This window comes from Panulirus ornatus, chromosome 23 (genome assembly GCF_036320965.1).
Source record: "Panulirus ornatus isolate Po-2019 chromosome 23, ASM3632096v1, whole genome shotgun sequence".
In the NCBI taxonomy this organism is placed as follows: Eukaryota; Metazoa; Arthropoda; class Malacostraca; order Decapoda; family Palinuridae; genus Panulirus; species Panulirus ornatus.
Window position 1 is genome coordinate 16,518,218 of NC_092246.1, and position 21,309 is coordinate 16,539,526.

A 21,309-nucleotide genomic window follows, 5' to 3' on the forward strand; every position below is an offset into this window, starting at 1 on the left:
AGGTAATTATACATTTATTTGATATTGTGCATAAATTCTAACATGGTTAGCTGGTGCAAATGGGATTTATGAATTTCTCATTATATTGCCATCTATTCTGGAATTGATTTTTTGTGTAATTTGGGAAAGGTTTGATTGTTTCCTCACTCGTGAGATATCAGGAAGTATAGTGGCGTAGTAGTTAGTGCTCCTACATGTAATGCATTAACTGCCCAGGGTTGAGCTTGCATAGATTTGAATCCTGGTTGTGACATTTGTTTTGTTGTAAACCCAGATGTGCTCTTTGAGGGGTTGGTCGACTGGGTTTTATTGATGGCGATTTGAATGTGAAAGGGGGTAATGTGGCAGTTGGGTATAATTGAGGGGCATCAGGTATTCAGTAAGGCAAAAAGAAATAATGAATAGCTTTTGTTGTGCTGAAAAAGGAACACTTTGCTTTGGAAGAGTATAAGTTTACGTGGGTGAGCAGGGAAGATTTTAAGTGGGCATTATTGGATTATTTACTGATTGACAGTGTACAGAAGAGAGACTCTTGTAAGTGAATGTGCTGAGAGATGCAGCTGGTGGGATGTCTGATCTTCACTTGGTAGAGGCAAGGATGAAGATTTATAAAGGTTTTTGGAAAAGAGAAAATCATAAGGATGAGAAGAGGGTAGGAAGTGAGTATGTAAAAGAGATATGTGAAGAAATACCTTTAGAGATTGAGCCTGGGATGGGAGGAAGACTCAGGGTTTCAATTTGTTCTGACTACAGTTTATAGCCCACACAGTGCATATATTTCTAAAATCCATAAACATTCAAAATATGCTCATGCATGTTCTCAAGAATTCCAATTTGTTGTATATCATCTGACTGTTATATTTCTCTCTTGTGTCCTCCCTGATGATGTGATTATTACATGAAAGTGCACTTGGGAACTTATCATGTTTTGTTTTCCCCATGGACTTAGGAATATATATTATTATTATTATTTTTTTTTCATACTATTTGCCATTTCCTGCATTAGCGAGATAACGTTAAGAACAGAGAACTGAGCCTTTGAGGGAATATCCTCTCTTGGCCCCCTTCTCTGTTCCTTCTTCAGGAAAACTAAAAAAACAAGAGGGGAGGATTTCCAGCCCCCTGCTCCCTTCCCTTTTAGTCGCCTTCTATGACACACAAGAAATTTATAAAAGAAATGTATAAATGTAAAAAAGGAATGTATAAAAGAAAGATTTCCAGCCCCCTGCTCCCTTCCCCTTTAGTCGCCTTCTATGACACGCAGGAAATACGTGGGAAGTATTCTTTCTCCCATATCCCCAGGATCATCATCATTTGCGGAAGATGAAAGCCGGCAAGGCAGCAGGTTTGGATGGTATTGCAGTGGAATTTATTAAAAAAGGGGGTGACTGTATTGTTGACTGGTTGGTAAGGTTATTTAATGTATGTATGACTCATGGTGAGGTGCCTGAGGATTGGCGGAATGCGTGCATAGTGCCATTGTACAAAGGCAAAGGGGATAAGAGTGAGTGCTCAAATTACAGAGGTATAAGTTTGTTGAGTATTCCTGGCAAATTGTATGGGAGGGTATTGATTGAGAGGGTGAAGGCATGTACAGAGCATCAGATTGGGGAAGAGCAGTGTGGTTTCAGAAGTGGTAGAGGATGTGTGGATCAGGTGTTTGCTTTGAAGAATGTATGTGAGAAATACTTAGAAAAGCAAATGGATTTGTATGTAGCATTTATGGATGTGGAGAAGGCATATGATAGAGTTGATAGAGATGCTCTGTGGAAGGTATTAAGAATATATGGTGTGGGAGGCAAGTTGTTAGAAGCAGCGAAAAGTTTTTATCGAGGATGTAAGGCATGTGTACGTGTAGGAAGAGAGGAAAGTGATTGGTTCTCAGTGAATGTAGGTTTGCGGCAGGGGTGTGTGATGTCTCCATGGTTGTTTAATTTGTTTATGGATGGGGTTGTTAGGGAGGTGAATGCAAGAATTTTGGAAAGAGGGGCAAGGATGAAGTCTGTTGGGGATGAGAGAGCTTGGGAAGTGAGTCAGTTGTTGTTCGCTGATGATACAGCGCTGGTGGCTGATTCATGTGAGAAACTGCAGAAGCTGGTGACTGAGTTTGGTAAAGTGTGTGAAAGAAGAAAGTTAAGAGTAAATGTGAATAAGAGCAAGGTTATTAGGTACAGTAGGGTTGAGGGTCAAGTCAATTGGGAGGTGAGTTTGAATGGAGAAAAACTGGAGGAAGTGAAGTGTTTTAGATATCTGGGAGTGGATCTGGCAGCGGATGGAAACATGGAAACGGAAGTGGATCATAGGGTGGGGGAGGGGGCGAAAATTCTGGGAGCCTTGAAGAATGTGTGGAAGTCGAGAACATTATCTCGGAAAGCAAAAATGGGTATGTTTGAAGGAATAGTGTTCCAACAATGTTGTATGGTTGCGAGGCGTGGACTATGGATAGAGTTGTGCGCAGGAGGATGGATGTGCTGGAAATGAGATGTTTGAGGACAATGTGTGGTGTGAGGTGGTTTGATCGAGTAAGTAACGTAAGGGTAAGAGAGATGTGTGGAAATAAAAAGAGCGTGGTTGAGAGAGCAGAAGAGGGTGTTTTGAAATGGTTTGGTCACATGGAGAGAATGAGTGAGGAAAGATTGACCAAGAGGATATATGTGTCGGAGGTGGAGGGAACGAGGAGAAGAGGGAGACCAAATTGGAGGTGGAAAGATGGAGTGAAAAGATTTTGTGTGATCTGGGCCTGAACATGCAGGAGGGTGAAAGGAGGGCAAGGAATAGAGTGAATTGGAGCGATGTGGTATACCGGGGTTGACGTGCTGTCAGTGGATTGAATCAAGGCATGTGAAGCGTCTGGGGTAAACCATGGAAAGCTGTGTAGGTATGTATATTTGCGTGTGTGGACGTATGTATATACATGTGTATGGGGGTGGGTTGGGCCATTTCTTTCGTCTGTTTCCTTGCGCTACCTCGCAAACGCGGGAGACAGCAACAAAGCAAAAAAAAAAAAAAAAAAAAAAAAAAAAGTTATTATTATTATTATTATGTGAGAAGGAAGTGGAGTGAGTATTTTGAAGTTTTGTTGAATGTGTTTGATGATAGAGTGGCAGATATAGGGTGTTTTGGTCGAGGTGGTGTGCAAAGTGAGAGGGTTAGGGAAAATGATTGGGTAAACAGAGAAGAGGTAGTAAAAGCTTTACGGAAGATGAAAGTCGGCAAGGCAGCGGGTTTGGATGGTATTGCAGTGGAATTTATAAAAAAAGGGGGTGATTGTGTTGTTGACTGGTTGGTAAGGTTATTTAATGTATGTATGATTCATGGTGAGGTGCCTGAAGATTGGCGGAATGCTTGCATAGTGCCATTGTACAAAGGCAAAGGGGACAAAGGTGAGTGCTCAAATTACAGAGGTATAAGTTTGTTGAGTATTCTTGGTAAATTATATGGGAGGGTATTGATTGAGAGGGTGAAGGCATGTACAGAGCATCAGATTGGGGAAGAGCAGTGTGGTTTCAGAAGTGGTAGAGGATGTGTGGATCAGGTGTTTGCTTTGAGGAATGTATGTGGGGCCTGGATGTGGAAAGGGAGCCGTGGTTTCGGTGCATTATTACATGACAGCTAGAGACTGAGTGTGAACGAATGGGGCCTTTGTTGTCTTTTCCAAGCGCTACCTTGCACACATGAGGGGAGGGGGTTGTTATTTCATGTGTGGCAAGGTGGCGTTGGGAATGAATAAAGGCAGACAGTATGAATTATGTATATGTGTAGATATGTATATATCTGTGTGTGTATATATATATATATGTATACGTTGAGATGTATAGGTATGTATATTTGTGTGTGTGGATGTGTATGTATATACATGTGTATGTGGGCGGGTTGGGCCATTCTTTCGTCTGTTTCCTTGCACTACCTTGCTAACGCTGGAGACAACGACAAAGCAAAATAAATAGAATAAATATATTATTATTATTATTTGCTACCTCGCTAATGCGGGAAATGGTGAATAGTTTGAAAGAAAAAAAAAATTATTATTATTATGCTTTGTCACTGTCTCCCGCATTAGCAAGGTAGTGCAAGGAAACAGATGAAAGAATGGCCCTACCCACCCACATACACATGCATATAGATACACGTCCACACACTCACATATACATACCTATACATTTCAGCGTATACATATATATACATACACAGACATGTACACATAAACTGTACACATGTACATAATTCATACTTGCTACCTTTATTGATTCCCGTTACCACCCCGCCACACATGGAATGACACCCCCCTTACCCTGGATGCGTGCAAGGTAGCGCTAGGAAAAGACAACAAAGGGCACATTCGTTCACATTCAGTCTCTAATTGTCATGTATAATGCACCGAAACCACAGCTCCCTTTCCACATCCAGGCCCCACAAAACTTTCCATGATTTACCCTAGACACTTCACATGCCTTGGTTCAATCCATTGACAGCACGTTGACCCTGGTATACCACATCATTCTAATTCACTCTATTCCTTGCACGCCTTTCACCCTGCTGCATGTTCAGGCCCCAATCACAAAGATCTTTTTCACTCCTTCCTTCCACCTCCAGTTTGGTCTCCAACCTCTCCTCATTCCCTCCACCTCTGACACATACATCCTCTTTGTCAATCTTTCTTCACATATTCTCTCCATGTGACCAAACCATGTGAAAAAGATTTTGAGCATTCGGGGCCTGAACATACAGGAGGATGTAAGGCGTGCAAGGAATAGAGTGAATTGGAGCAATGCGGTATACCGATATTGATGTGTTGTCAGTGGATTGAACCATGGCATGTGAGGTGTGTGGGGTAAACCATGGAAAGTTTTGTGGGGCCTGGATGAGGAAAGGGAGCTGTGGTTTTGGTGCATTACACATGACAGCTAGAGACTGAGTGTGAACGAATGTGGCCTTTGTTGTCTTTTCCTAGCGCTACCTCGTGCACGTGCGGGGGCAGGGGGGTTGACATTTCATGTGTGGCGTGATGGCGACAGGAATGAATAAAAGTCAGACAGTATGAATTATGTACATGTGTATATATGTATATGTCTGTGTGTGTATATATATGTATACGTTAAGATATATAGGTATGTATATATGCGAGTGTGGACGTGTATGTATATACATGTGTATGTGGGTGGGTTGGGCCTTTCCTTTCGTATGTTTCCCTGTGCTGACGTGGGAGACAGCGCTAATGTGTAGAACCTTTTGGAGAACTTACAGTTTTATTCTAATAGGATCAGCATGTAGCAGATGGAGCTCTACGTTGCTTTGCCTCCCTGGCTGATCGCTTCACTCGGCGTGCCCAGGACCCAGCCCCTCTTGCAAAGCACTGCCTTGTTACACACCTTTTAGCTCGTTTAGCTGGTAAGTATTACAGCTCAAAGTAGCTTTCCTGAACTGAGCAGTACTGTCATTATTATTCATGCATTAATGGAGAAGCTTGTAAAATCAGGACTTGCTTATCTTAGCAATGAACATTGTTTAAAAGATACCTTCAATAGACTGATTACTTGAGCTATGTGTAATTTACCTCCTGAATCTTGAACTTGTATCATTACATGTGGCAGTCAGCCCTCAATTTCCCAAACTGTTCATCCTTCCTTTGTAATAGATTGATAAGATGGTATATGGCTTTGCTAAGTTAGGTTTGGATTTGGGTGTGTAATTGTTGGTGGATGGGGAATGAGGGAGGTGAATGCAAAGGTCATGGACATGTAGCATGTATGTAGTCTGTTTGGGTGGATGTTGCTTGTGCTACTTCAGCTAGTGGGAAAAAACATTATTTTACTGTCATAATGTTCCTATTTTTTAGGAATGAGTGGATTAACTGCTTTTAGGCATGTATCCATTTTAGAAATTGATATTGTAGAATTGGAATTCCAACCCTACTTGACAGGCTATAAAAGAGCAGAAATACTGTATTTGTATTTACACACTTGGATTAATATTTTAGTAATAATTGATGAATATTCTTAATTGGTTTCTGAAGGAAAAGTTATGTTTTAGAATACCTTTCAATAGCAATGCTTTACTTTATTTTCTTATTTTTTAGATATATTAACAATCTAAGGTGAAGATTTGTATGGGTTTTCAGAAAAGAAGAGTGAATGTTGGGGTGAAGAGGGTGGTGAGAGTAAGTGAGCTTGGAAAGGAGACTTGTGTGAGGAAGTACCAGGAGAGACTGAGTACAGAATGGAAAAAGGTGAGAACAATGGAAGTAAGGGGAGTGGGGGAGGAATGGGATGTATTTAGGGAATCAGTGATGGATTGCGCAGAAGATGCTTGTGGCATGAGAAGAGTGGGAGGTGGGTTGATTAGAAAGGGTAGTGAGTGGTGGGATGAAGAAGTAAGATTATTAGTGAAAGAGAAGAGAGAGGCATTTGGACGATTTTTGCAGGGAAAAAATGCAATTGAGTGGGAGATGTATAAAAGAAAGAGACAGGAGGTCAAGAGAAAGGTGCAAGAGGTGAAAAAGAGGGCAAATGAGAGTTGGGGTGAGAGAGTATCATTAAATTTTAGGGAGAATAAAAAGATGTTCTAGAAGGAGGTAAATAAAGTGCGTAAGACAAGGGAGCAAATGGGAACTTCAGTGAAGGGCGCAAATGGGGAGGTGATAACAAGTAGTGGTGATGTGAGAAGGAGATGGAGTGAGTATTTTGAAGGTTTATTGAATGTGTTTGATGATAGAGTGGCAGATATAGGGTGTTTTGGTCGAGGTGGTGTGCAAAGTGAGAGGGTTAGGGAAAATGATTTGGTAAACAGAGAAGAGGTAGTAAAAGCTTTGCGGAAGATGAAAGCCGGCAAGGCAGCAGGTTTGGATGGTATTGCAGTGGAATTTATTAAAAAAGGGGGTGACTGTATTATTGACTGGTTGGTAAGGTTATTTAATGTATGTATGACTCATGGTGAGGTGCCTGAGGATTGGCGGAATGCGTGCATGGTGCCATTGTACAAAGGCAAAGGGGATAAGAGTGAGTGCTCAAATTACAGAGGTATAAGTTTGTTGAGTATTCCTGGTAAATTATATGGGAGGGTATTGATTGAGAGGGTGAAGGCATGTACAGAGCATCAGATTGGGGAAGAGCAGTGTGGTTTGAGAAGTGGTAGAGGATGTGTGGATCAGGTGTTTGCTTTGAAGAATGTATGTGAGAAATACTTAGAAAAGCAAATGGATTTGTATGTAGCATTTATGGATCTGGAGAAGGCATATGATAGAGTTGATAGAGATGCTCTGTGGAAGGTATTAAGAATATATGGTGTGGGAGGCAAGTTGTTAGAAGCAGTGAAAAGTTTTTATCGAGGATGTAAGGCATGTGTACGTGTAGAAAGAGAGGAAAGTGATTGGTTCTCAGTGAATGTAGGTTTGCGGCAGGGGTGTGTGATGTCTCCATGGTTGTTTAATTTGTTTATGGATGGGGTTGTTAGGGAGGTAAATGCAAGAGTTTTGGAAAGAGGGGCAAGTATGAAGTCTGTTGGGGATGAGAGAGCTTGGGAAGTGAGTCAGTTGTTGTTCGCTGATGATACAGCGCTGGTGGCTGATTCATGTGAGAAACTGCAGAAGCTGGTTACTGAGTTTGGTAAAGTGTGTGAAGAGTAAATGTGAATAGGAGCAAGGTTATTAGGTACAGTAGGGTTGAGGGTCAAGTCAATTGGGAGGTAAGTTTGAATGGAGCAAAACTGGAGGAAGTAAAGTGTTTTAGATATCTGGGAGTGGATCTGGCAGCGGATGGAAGCGGAAGTGGATCATAGGGTGGGGGAGGGGGCGAAAATCCTGGGAGCCTTGAAGAATGTGTGGAAGTCGAGAACATTATCTCGGAAAGCAAAAATGGCTATGTTTGAAGGAATAGTGGTTCCAAAAATGTTGTATGGTTGCGAGGTGTGGGCTATGGATAGAGTTGTGCGCAGGAGGATGGATGTGCTGGAAATGAGATGTTTGAGGACATTGTGTGGTGTGAGGTGGTTTGATCGAGTAAGTAACGTAAGGGTAAGAGAGATGTGTGGAAATAAAAAGAGCGTGGTTGAGAGAGCAGAAGAGGGTGTTTTGAAATGGTTTGGGCACATGGAGAGAATGAGTGAGGAAAGATTGACCAAGAGGATATATGTGTCGGAGGTGGAGGGAACGAGGAGAAGAGGGAGACCAAATTGGAGGTGGAAAGATGGAGTGAAAAAGATTTTGTGTGATCGGGGCCTGAACATGCAGGAGGGTGAAAGGAGGGCAAGGAATAGAGTGAATTGGAGCGATGTGGTATACCGGGGTTGACGTCTGTCCAGTGGATTGAATCAAGGCATGTTAAGCGTCTGGGGGGAAACCAATGGAAGCTTGTAGGTATGTATATTTGCAGTGTGTGATGGACGTATGTGATTCACATGTGTATGGGGGTTGGGTTTTGGGCCATTTTCTATCCTTTCGTCTGTTTCCTTGCGCTACCAAAGTCGCAAACGCGGGAGACAGCCAACAAAGCAAAAAAAAAAAAAAAAAAAAAAAAAAAATTATTATTATTTTATTATGTGAGAAGGAAGTGAGTGAGTATTTTTGAAGTTTTGTGAATGTGTTTGATGATAGAGTGCAGATAAGGGTGTTTTGGTCGAAGGTGGTGTGCAAAGTGAGAGGGTTAGGGAAAATGATTGGTAAACAGAGAAGAGGTAGTAAAAGATTTACTTAAGATGAAAGTCGCAAGGCACGGGTTTGGATGGTAATGAGTGGAATTATATAAAAAAACAGGAAGGGGGTGATTGTATTTGTTGGACTGTTTGGTAATGTTAGTTAATGTATGTAGATTCATGGTGAGGTGCCTGAAGATTGGCGAATGCTTTTGCATAGTGCCATTGTACAAAGGCAACGGGGTACAAAGTGAGAGCCATCCAAATTACAGAGGATAAGTTTGTTGAGTATTCTTGGTAAATATATGGGAGGGTTATTGATTGAGAAGGGTGAAGGCATGTACAGAGCATCAGATTGGGACAGAGCATGTGGGGTTTCAGAAGTGGTAGAGGATGTGTGGATCAGGTGTTTATGCTTAGAGATGTAGTGGGCCTGGATGTGGAAAGGGAGCCGTGGTTTCGTTTCAATTATTACATGACAAGCTAGAGACTGAGTGTGAACGAATGGGGCCTTTGTTCGTCTTTTTCCAAGCGCTACCTTGCACACATGAGGGGAGGGGTTGTTATTTCATGTGTGGCAAGTGGCGATGGGAATGAAATAAAGAGGCAGACAGTATGGAATTTATGTATATGTGTAGATATGGTTATATATCTGGTGTGTGTATATATATATAAATGTATACGTTGAGATGTATATGGGGAATGTATAATATTGTGAGTGTGGCTGTTTATGTCTATTACAAGAGTATGTGGTGCGGGTATGGGCCATTCTTTCGTCTGTTTCCCTTGCACTAACCTTTGCTAACGCTGGAGAGCAAACGACAAAGCAAATACTAGAATAAATATATTATTATTATAATATGCTACCTGCTAATGCGGGAATGGTGAATATAGACAAAGAAAAAAAAAATTATTTAATATTATGCTTTGTCACTCTTGTCTCCCGCATTAGCAATGGTAGTGCAAGGAAACAGATGAAAGTTATGGCCCTATTCCCCACCCACATACACCTGCAAACCATTACAAGTCCACACACTCACATATACATACCTATACAATTCAGCGTATACATATATTATACATACACAGACAATGTACACACATAACTGTACACATGTACATAAAATCATCACTTGCTACCTTTATTGATTCCCGTTACCCAACCCACACCCGCCACACAGGAAAGACAACCCCCCCTTACGCCTGGATGCGTGCAAGGTAGCGCTAGGAAAAGACCACAAAGGGCACAATTCGATCACATTCAGTCTCTAATTGTCAATGTATAATGCACCGAAACCACAGCTTCCCTTTCCACATCCAGGCCCCACAAAACTTCCATGATTTACCCTAAGACACTTCACATCCTTGGTTCAATCCATATGAACAGCACGTTGACCCTGGTAATCCACATCATTCTAATTCACTCTATTCCTTGCACGCCTTCACCCTGCTTGCATGTTCAAGGCCCCAATCACAAGATCTTTTTCACTCCTTTCCTTCCACCTCCAGTTTGAGGTCTCCAACCTCTCCTCATTCCCTCCACCTCCTGACACATACATCCCTTTGTTCAATCTTTCTTCACATATTCTCTCCATGAAACCAAACCATAGTGAAAAATGATTTTGGAGCATCGGGCCTGAACATACAGGAGGATGTTAAGGCGTGCAGGATAGAGTGAATTGGGAGCGAGCGGTATAACCGATAATTGAGTGTTGTCAGTGGATTGAACCCATGCATGTGAGGTGTGTGGGGTAAACCATGGAAAGTTTTGTGGGGCCTGATGAGGAAAGGGAGCTGTGGTTTTGGTGCATTACACATGACAGCTAGAGACTGAGTGTGGAACGAATGTTGCTTGTGTTTTCTTTTACCTAGCGCTACCAATAGTAAATCCTCGTCACGTGCGGGGGCAGAGGGGGGTTGACATTTCATGTGGTGGCGTGATGGCGGGGACAGGAATGAATAAAAGTCAGACAGTATGAATTATTACATGTGGTATATATTTATATGTCTGGTGTGTGTATATATAATGTATACGATAAGATATATAGGTATGTATATTTGTGTGTGTGGATGTGTATGTATATTACATGTGTCATGTGGGGGCGGGTTGGGGGCCTTTCTTCGTCTGTTTCCTTGCACTACCTTGCTAACGCTGGAGACAACGACAAAGCAAAATAAATAGAATAAATATATTATTATTATTATTTGCTACCTCGCTAATGCGGGAAATGGTGAATAGTTTGAAAGAAAAAAAAAATTATTATTATTATGCTTTGTCACTGTCTCCCGCATTAGCAAGGTAGTGCAAGGAAACAGATGAAAGAATGGCCCTACCCACCCACATACACATGCATATAGATACACGTCCACACACTCACATATACATACCTATACATTTCAGCGTATACATATATATACATACACAGACATGTACACATAAAACTGTACACATGTACATAATTCATACTTGCTACCTTTATTGATTCCCGTTACCACCCCGCCACACATGGAATGACACCCCCCTTACCCTGGATGCGTGCAAGGTAGCGCTAGGAAAAGACAACAAAGGGCACATTCGTTCACATTCAGTCTCTAATTGTCATGTATAATGCACCGAAACCACAGCTCCCTTTCCACATCCAGGCCCCACAAAACTTTCCATGATTTACCCTAGACACTTCACATGCCTTGGTTCAATCCATTGACAGCACGTTGACCCTGGTATACCACATCATTCTAATTCACTCTATTCCTTGCACGCCTTTCACCCTGCTGCATGTTCAGGCCCCAATCACAAAGATCTTTTTCACTCCTTCCTTCCACCTCCAGTTTGGTCTCCAACCTCTCCTCATTCCCTCCACCTCTGACACATACATCCTCTTTGTCAATCTTTCTTCACATATTCTCTCCATGTGACCAAACCATGTGAAAAAGATTTTGAGCATTCGGGGCCTGAACATACAGGAGGATGTAAGGCGTGCAAGGAATAGAGTGAATTGGAGCAATGCGGTATACCGATGTTGATGTGTTGTCAGTGGATTGAACCATGGCATGTGAGGTGTGTGGGGTAAACCATGGAAAGTTTTGTGGGGCCTGGATGAGGAAAGGGAGCTGTGGTTTTGGTGCATTACACATGACAGCTAGAGACTGAGTGTGAACGAATGTGGCCTTTGTTGTCTTTTCCTAGCGCTACCTCGTGCACGTGCGGGGGCAGGGGGGTTGACATTTCATGTGTGGCGTGATGGCGACAGGAATGAATAAAAGTCAGACAGTATGAATTATGTACATGTGTATATATGTATATGTCTGTGTGTGTATATATATGTATACGTTAAGATATATAGGTATGTATATATGCGAGTGTGGACGTGTATGTATATACATGTGTATGTGGGTGGGTTGGGCCTTTCCTTTCGTATGTTTCCCTGTGCTGACGTGGGAGACAGCGCTAATGTGTAGAACCTTTTGGAGAACTTACAGTTTTATTCTAATAGGATCAGCATGTAGCAGATGGAGCTCTACGTTGCTTTGCCTCCCTGGCTGATCGCTTCACTCGGCGTGCCCAGGACCCAGCCCCTCTTGCAAAGCACTGCCTTGTTACACACCTTTTAGCTCGTTTAGCTGGTAAGTATTACAGCTCAAAGTAGCTTTCCTGAACTGAGCAGTACTGTCATTATTATTCATGCATTAATGGAGAAGCTTGTAAAATCAGGACTTGCTTATCTTAGCAATGAACATTGTTTAAAAGATACCTTCAATAGACTGATTACTTGAGCTATGTGTAATTTACCTCCTGAATCTTGAACTTGTATCATTACATGTGGCAGTCAGCCCTCAATTTCCCAAACTGTTCATCCTTCCTTTGTAATAGATTGATAAGATGGTATATGGCTTTGCTAAGTTAGGTTTGGATTTGGGTGTGTAATTGTTGGTGGATGGGGAATGAGGGAGGTGAATGCAAAGGTCATGGACATGTAGCATGTATGTAGTCTGTTTGGGTGGATGTTGCTTGTGCTACTTCAGCTAGTGGGAAAAAACATTATTTTACTGTCATAATGTTCCTATTTTTTAGGAATGAGTGGATTAACTGCTTTTAGGCATGTATCCATTTTAGAAATTGATATTGTAGAATTGGAATTCCAACCCTACTTGACAGGCTATAAAAGAGCAGAAATACTGTATTTGTATTTACACACTTGGATTAATATTTTAGTAATAATTGATGAATATTCTTAATTGGTTTCTGAAGGAAAAGTTATGTTTTAGAATACCTTTCAATAGCAATGCTTTACTTTATTTTCTTATTTTTTAGATATATTAACAATCTAAGGTGAAGATTTGTATGGGTTTTCAGAAAAGAAGAGTGAATGTTGGGGTGAAGAGGGTGGTGAGAGTAAGTGAGCTTGGAAAGGAGACTTGTGTGAGGAAGTACCAGGAGAGACTGAGTACAGAATGGAAAAAGGTGAGAACAATGGAAGTAAGGGGAGTGGGGGAGGAATGGGATGTATTTAGGGAATCAGTGATGGATTGCGCAGAAGATGCTTGTGGCATGAGAAGAGTGGGAGGTGGGTTGATTAGAAAGGGTAGTGAGTGGTGGGATGAAGAAGTAAGATTATTAGTGAAAGAGAAGAGAGAGGCATTTGGACGATTTTTGCAGGGAAAAAATGCAATTGAGTGGGAGATGTATAAAAGAAAGAGACAGGAGGTCAAGAGAAAGGTGCAAGAGGTGAAAAAGAGGGCAAATGAGAGTTGGGGTGAGAGAGTATCATTAAATTTTAGGGAGAATAAAAAGATGTTCTAGAAGGAGGTAAATAAAGTGCGTAAGACAAGGGAGCAAATGGGAACTTCAGTGAAGGGCGCAAATGGGGAGGTGATAACAAGTAGTGGTGATGTGAGAAGGAGATGGAGTGAGTATTTTGAAGGTTTATTGAATGTGTTTGATGATAGAGTGGCAGATATAGGGTGTTTTGGTCGAGGTGGTGTGCAAAGTGAGAGGGTTAGGGAAAATGATTTGGTAAACAGAGAAGAGGTAGTAAAAGCTTTGCGGAAGATGAAAGCCGGCAAGGCAGCAGGTTTGGATGGTATTGCAGTGGAATTTATTAAAAAAGGGGGTGACTGTATTATTGACTGGTTGGTAAGGTTATTTAATGTATGTATGACTCATGGTGAGGTGCCTGAGGATTGGCGGAATGCGTGCATGGTGCCATTGTACAAAGGCAAAGGGGATAAGAGTGAGTGCTCAAATTACAGAGGTATAAGTTTGTTGAGTATTCCTGGTAAATTATATGGGAGGGTATTGATTGAGAGGGTGAAGGCATGTACAGAGCATCAGATTGGGGAAGAGCAGTGTGGTTTGAGAAGTGGTAGAGGATGTGTGGATCAGGTGTTTGCTTTGAAGAATGTATGTGAGAAATACTTAGAAAAGCAAATGGATTTGTATGTAGCATTTATGGATCTGGAGAAGGCATATGATAGAGTTGATAGAGATGCTCTGTGGAAGGTATTAAGAATATATGGTGTGGGAGGCAAGTTGTTAGAAGCAGTGAAAAGTTTTTATCGAGGATGTAAGGCATGTGTACGTGTAGGAAGAGAGGAAAAGTGATTGGTTCTCAGTGAATGTAGGTTTGCGGCAGGGGTGTGTGATGTCTCCATGGTTGTTTAATTTGTTTATGGATGGGGTTGTTAGGGAGGTAAATGCAAGAGTTTTGGAAAGAGGGGCAAGTATGAAGTCTGTTGGGGATGAGAGAGCTTGGGAAGTGAGTCAGTTGTTGTTCGCTGATGATACAGCGCTGGTGGCTGATTCATGTGAGAAACTGCAGAAGCTGGTTACTGAGTTTGGTAAAGTGTGTGAAGAGTAAATGTGAATAGGAGCAAGGTTATTAGGTACAGTAGGGTTGAGGGTCAAGTCAATTGGGAGGTAAGTTTGAATGGAGCAAAACTGGAGGAAGTAAAGTGTTTTAGATATCTGGGAGTGGATCTGGCAGCGGATGGAAGCGGAAGTGGATCATAGGGTGGGGGAGGGGGCGAAAATCCTGGGAGCCTTGAAGAATGTGTGGAAGTCGAGAACATTATCTCGGAAAGCAAAAATGGCTATGTTTGAAGGAATAGTGGTTCCAAAAATGTTGTATGGTTGCGAGGTGTGGGCTATGGATAGAGTTGTGCGCAGGAGGATGGATGTGCTGGAAATGAGATGTTTGAGGACATTGTGTGGTGTGAGGTGGTTTGATCGAGTAAGTAACGTAAGGGTAAGAGAGATGTGTGGAAATAAAAAGAGCGTGGTTGAGAGAGCAGAAGAGGGTGTTTTGAAATGGTTTGGGCACATGGAGAGAATGAGTGAGGAAAGATTGACCAAGAGGATATATGTGTCGGAGGTGGAGGGAACGAGGAGAAGAGGGAGACCAAATTGGAGGTGGAAAGATGGAGTGAAAAAGATTTTGTGTGATCGGGGCCTGAACATGCAGGAGGGTGAAAGGAGGGCAAGGAATAGAGTGAATTGGAGCGATGTGGTATACCGGGGTTGACGTGCTGTCAGTGGATTGAATCAAGGCATGTGAAGCGTCTGGGGTAAACCATGGAAAGCTGTGTAGGTATGTATATTTGCGTGTGTGGACGTATGTATATACATGTGTATGGGGGGGGGGTTGGGCCATTTCTTTCGTCTGTTTCCTTGCGCTACCTCGCAAACGCGGGAGACAGCGACAAAGTATAAAAAAAAAAAAAACTAATTTTTTTTTATTGATAAGAACAAGATTGATAAAAAAAAACCTTAGTAAAACAGCCATTTCTCTTTTAGGTGCTGCACCTCAGCCAACTCCAGGTGCTGCTGCTGCTGCCCCAGGAGCACCTGCAGCCACTACAGAAAACTCCAAGACATCTGCCTCTGTCTCAACTGTGATCTCTTTGCTCTCCACACTCTGTAGAGGCTCACCCAGTATTACTCATGTGTGTTGAGTACACCTCAGTTGGTCTGATGTATTAGATACGTATGAACCTGGAAATGATATTGTGTCATGGTATTTTTTACTGAGATAGTGAATTGAATGACCTCATTCTATAAGTTTTACCTCAGAAGAATAGAGGAAGTTGAGTAAAGATGAATGAAATGAAGGTTGATTAGTTGCAGTAGGTCAGAGGGACAGGTTAGTTTGGGTGTGAGTTTGAATGGAGAAAACTTGGAGGAAATGGGATGTTGTAGATGACTGGGAGCAGCAAATGAATCTATAGAAGTGGAGGTGAGTCATAGGGTGATTGAGGGATGTATGTTCTGGGAGCATTGGGAAATGTGTTGAAAGAGTGATCGCTATCCAAGAGGGCAAAAATGATTATGTTTGAAGGTATAGTAGTCCCAGCAATGTTGTGTAGATGGGATGCATAATCTGTTATGAGGATGTGTGAAGGAGGGTGGATGTGGATGTGTTGGACATTAAATGTTTGAGGACAATATGGTGTGAGGAAGGTTGATTTAGTAGTGATAGGGTAAGAGAGAGATTTGGTTATAAAAGAAGAGGGTGTTCTGAAATGGTTTGAACATATGGAGAGAATGAGTGAGGAGAGTTTGACAGAGAGAGGATTTTTATGTCAGAAATAATGGGACAAGAAGAATTCTTCGAGGGAAGCAAGATTTGAGATGGAAGGATGGTGTGATAAAGATTTTGAGTTATGAGGGCCTGAACGTGAAGGAAGGTGAAATGTGTGCACAGGATGGAATGAAATAGTTATGTGGTATACAGGGGAAATTGAGCTGTCGTAAGGCATATGAAGCAGTTGGGAAACCAGGGAAAGGTCCATGGGGCCTGGTTATGTATAGAGGGCTGTTGTTTTGGTTTATTACACTTGACAACTTGTGAATGGATGTGTGAATGGATGAGTGAATGAGGCCTTTTCTTCATCTTTTTGTGGCACCACCTTGCTGAAGTAGGAAGCAGTTGACTAGTATAAGAGAAAGGAAAGAACAGTTTTTAGTATCCTGTATGTGAATGAATCCATATTGACTTCTATGATTTATCATAGTACACAGATTTCTCTGCTTTACACTTGATTGCTGGTACCCAGACTAGTATATTAAAGTAAGGAAATATATCTTCGGGTATATAACAGTATTTTGAACTATTTTAATCATTACCAACTTTTATGCAGAAATTGAATATTGTGAATCATATATTTTGTAAGTACCTGTTTACTTACAGAATCTTTTGAGATCTGAATTGCCTGATGCCATTGAGAAAGCTCTCCAGGGAGACGAGCGCTGTGTGCTGGACACCATGCGCTTGGTGGACTTATTGCTAGTGCTTCTTTGTGAGGGGCGAAAGGCTCTGCCAAAATCTGGGATGAGTGCTGTTGTCAGCAGACTACCAGGTCTCAGAAGAATGGATAGTCCAGGGGAGAAAACACATCGCCAACTGATAGACTGTATTAGAAGTAAAGACACAGATGCTCTTATAGATGCCATAGATAGCGGGGGGATAGAGGTGAATTTTATGGATGATGTTGGCCAAACTCTTCTCAACTGGGCTTCAGCATTTGGTACTCAGGAAATGGTGGAATTCCTCTGTGAAAGAGGTGCAGATGTAAATAAAGGTAAGCTATGAATGTCTCAGATTTTACTGTAAGATTTCATGAGTTGCACTTCTTGAGTATTCATATAGTTACCAGATTACTGGAAATTTTTTATTCATACAATCTTTGAAATATAGCTTTAATGTATAGTCAGACAAAAGAACATTGCTACCTCAGGGTTTGATATAATTCAAAATGAACAATGTTTCTTCACGTTTTGTTCTGGTTTTATAGTTTTTGCTGTTTGTACCACTAATACACACTTCTTACTTGTCTTTGGGTCACCAAAGATTATTACACTCAAGTCATTTTCCTCATTTACCTTTTGCAATATTTATGTATTTATTTTATTTTTTTTTGCTTTGTCGCTGTCTCCCGCATTTGCGAGGTAGCGCAAGGAAACAGATGAAAGAAATGGCCCAACCCACCCCCATACACAATGTATATACATACACGTCCACACACGCAAATATACATACCTATACATCTCAATGTACACATATATATACACACACAGACACATACATAGATACCCATGCACACAATTCACACTGTCTGCCTTTATTCATTCCCATCGCCACCTTGCCACACATGGAATACCATCCCCCACCCCCCTCATGTGTGCGAGGTAGCGCTAGGAAAAGACAACAAAGGCCCCATTCATTCACACTCAGTCTCTAGCTGTCATGCAATAATGCCCGAAACCACAGCTCCCTTTCCACATCCAGGCCCCACACAACTTTCCATGGTTTACCCCAGACGCTTCACATGCCCTGATTCAATCCACTGACAGCACGTCAACCCTGGTATACCACATCGATCCAATTCACTCTATTCCTTGCCCGCCTTTCACCCTCCTGTATGTTCAGGCCCCGATCACACAAAATCTTTTTCACTCCATCTTTCCACCTCCAATTTGGTCTCCCACTTCTCCTCTTTCCCTCCACCTCCGACACATATATCCTCTTGGTCAATCTTTCCTCACTCATTCTCTCCATGTGCCCAAACCATTTCAAAACACCCTCTTCTGCTCTCTCAACCACACACTTTTTATTTCCACACATCTCTCTTACCTTTACGTTACTTACTCGATCAAACCACCTCACACCACACATTGTCCTCAAACATCTCATTTCCAGCACATCCACCCTCCTGCGCACAACTCTATCCATAGCCCACGCCTCGCAACCATACAACATTGTTGGAACCACTATTCCTTCAAACATAGCCATTTTTGCTTTCCGAGATAATGTTCTCGACTTCCACACATTCTTCAAGGCTCCCAGGATTTTCGCAATATAACTTTTTGTTTTTCATAGTTATGTAAAACTTTCCACATACCTGTGTAGAAATTCGTTTAATACCTTTGACCATAGACCATCAATTAGTATGTCAGTTTGAAGCTGCAGATGTTCAGTTTCATGTGTAGATTTATTTCTCAGCTTGATTTCATATGCAAATTTTTTTTTTTTTTTATGCTTTGTCGCTGTCTCCCGCGTTTGCGAGGTAGCGCAAGGAAACAGACGAAAGAAATGGCCCAACCCCCCCCATACACATGTATATACATACGTCCACACACGCAAATATACATACCTACACAGCTTTCCATGGTTTACCCCAGACGCTTCACATGCCTTGATTCAATCCACTGACAGCACGTCAACCCCGGTATACCACATCGCTCCAATTCACTCTATTCCTTGCCCTCCTTTCACCCTCCTGCATGTTCAGGGCCCCGATCACACAAAATCTTTTTCACTCCATCTTTCCACCTCCAATTTGGTCTCCCTCTTCTCCTTGCTCCCTCCACCTCCGACACATATATCCTCTTGGTCAATCTTTCCTCACTCATCCTCTCCATGTGCCCAAACCACTTCAAAACACCCTCTTCTGCTCTCTCAACCACGCTCATTTTATTTCCACACATCTCTCTTACCCTTACGTTACTCACTCGATCAAACCACCTCACACCACACATTGTCCTCAAACATCTCATTTCCAGCACATCCATCCTCCTGCGCACAACTCTATCCATAGCCCACGCCTCGCAACCATACAACATTGTTGGAACCACTATTCCTTCAAACATACCCATTTTTGCTTTCCGAGATAATGTTCTCGACTTCCACACATTCTTCAAGGCCCCCAGGATTTTCGCCCCCTCCCCCACCCTATGATCCACTTCCGCTTCCATGGTTCCATCCGCTGCCAGATCCACTCCCAGATATCTAAAACACTTCACTTCCTCCAGTTTTTCTCCATTCAAACTCACCTCCCAATTGACTTGACCCTCAACCCTACTGTACCTAATAACCTTGCTCTTATTCACATTTACTCTTAACTTTCTTCTTCCACACACTTTACCAAACTCAGTCACCAGCTTCTGCAGTTTCTCACATGAATCAGCCACCAGCGCTGTATCATCAGCGAACAACAACTGACTCACTTCCCAAGCTCTCTCATCCCCAACAGACTTCATACTTGCCCCTCTTTCCAAAACTCTTGCATTTACCTCCCTAACAACCCCATCCATAAACAAATTAAACAACCATGGAGACATCACACACCCCTGCCGCAAACCTACATTCACTGAGAACCAATCACTTTCCTCTCTTCCTACACGTACACATGCCTTACATCCTCGATAAAAACTTTTCACTGCTTCTAACAACTTGCCTCCCACACCATATATTCTTAATACCTTCCACAGAGCATCTCTATCAACTCTATCATATGCCTTCTCCACATCCATAAATGCTACATACAAATCCATTTGCTTTTCTAAGTATTTCTCACATACATTCTTCAAAGCAAACACCTGATCCACACATCCTCTACCACTTCTGAAACCACACTGCTCTTCCCCAATCTGATGCTCTGTACATGCCTTCACCCTCTTAATCAATACCCTCCCATATAATTTACCAGGAATACTCAACAAACTTATACCTCTGTAATTTGAGCATTCACTCTTATCCCCTTTGCCTTTGTACAATGGCACTATGCACGCATTCCGCCAATCTTCAGGCACCTCACCATGAGTCATACATACATTAAATAACCTTACCAACCAGTCAACAATACAGTCACCCCCTTTTTTAATAAATTCCACTGCAATACCATCCAAACCTGCTGCCTTGCCGGCTTTCATCTTCGCAAAGCTTTCACTACCTCTTCTCTGTTTACCAAATCATTCATATGCAAATTGTGATATCTTAAAGTGCACCTCATTATCAGTATCATTGGTATATGTGGGAAAGAGAATCGGTTCCGAGACTAATCCCTGTGGCACATCACATGTAACATCTAACTATTCTGAAGCTTATTTACAGTTAGTCAACTAACTTGCTATTAACTGAAGTACAGTAACATCAGCACCATGTGACACAACTTTTGATAGAAACCTTTTGATGCAGTACCTTATCAAACGCTTATTGGGTAACCTTTGAAGTGGAACCATACTGAAGCTTTTTGAAGAGGGTGGATGTTTGGAAATGAAATGTTTGAGGACAGTATGTTCTGTGAAGAGAGTCGGTGAAGATAAATAGGATAAGAGAGAGGTATGATAGTAAGAGGAGTATGTATGATAGAGCTGGAGAAGTTGTCCTGAAACAGTTTGGACATATGGAGAGATAACTTAGAGGATATTCATGTTAGAAGTGGAGGGAATAAGGAAAATGGGGAAACCAATGAGGAGGTGGAAGGATGGAGTGAGAGATTCTTTGAAGGTTTTGGGCTTGAACAAATAGGAGGGTGTGAAGGGTGTAGAGGATAGAGTGAATTAGAGCAATGTTGTCAGTGTGGCAGAATCAGGACACATGAAAGAGTCTGGAAAACTGCAGAAAGGTCTGTGGGGATCTGGTTTCAGTGTATTTTACATGACAGTTAGAGTGTGGTTATGAGTGAGTGAGAGACAAATTTCATTGTTTGTACATGGTGCTACTTTGCTTATGTGGGAAGTTGCAGACATGCATAATAAAGATTATTATTCAGGTATATTTTGTTAACATACTCTGGGGTAAAGAGTCCTGGAAAGAGGGGCAAGTATGAAGTCTGTTGGGGATGAGAGAGCTTGGGAAGTGAGTCAGTTGTTGTTCGCTGATGATACAGCGCTGGTGGCTGATTCAT

General features: G+C 41.9%; 1 protein-coding gene across 1 annotated transcript in view; it reads left to right on the forward strand.

The window, feature by feature from the left end:
• Ufd4 (ubiquitin fusion-degradation 4-like) overlaps positions 1–21,309 on the forward strand; it is a 497,787-nt gene that overhangs the window by 234,754 nt on the left and 241,724 nt on the right. Inside the window, exons 5-7 of the mRNA XM_071676899.1 lie at positions 5,259–5,388; positions 15,419–15,567; positions 16,812–17,202. Coding sequence (XP_071533000.1) covers positions 5,259–5,388; positions 15,419–15,567; positions 16,812–17,202 — 670 coding nt within the window. The remainder of the gene's footprint in view (positions 1–5,258; positions 5,389–15,418; positions 15,568–16,811; positions 17,203–21,309) is intronic.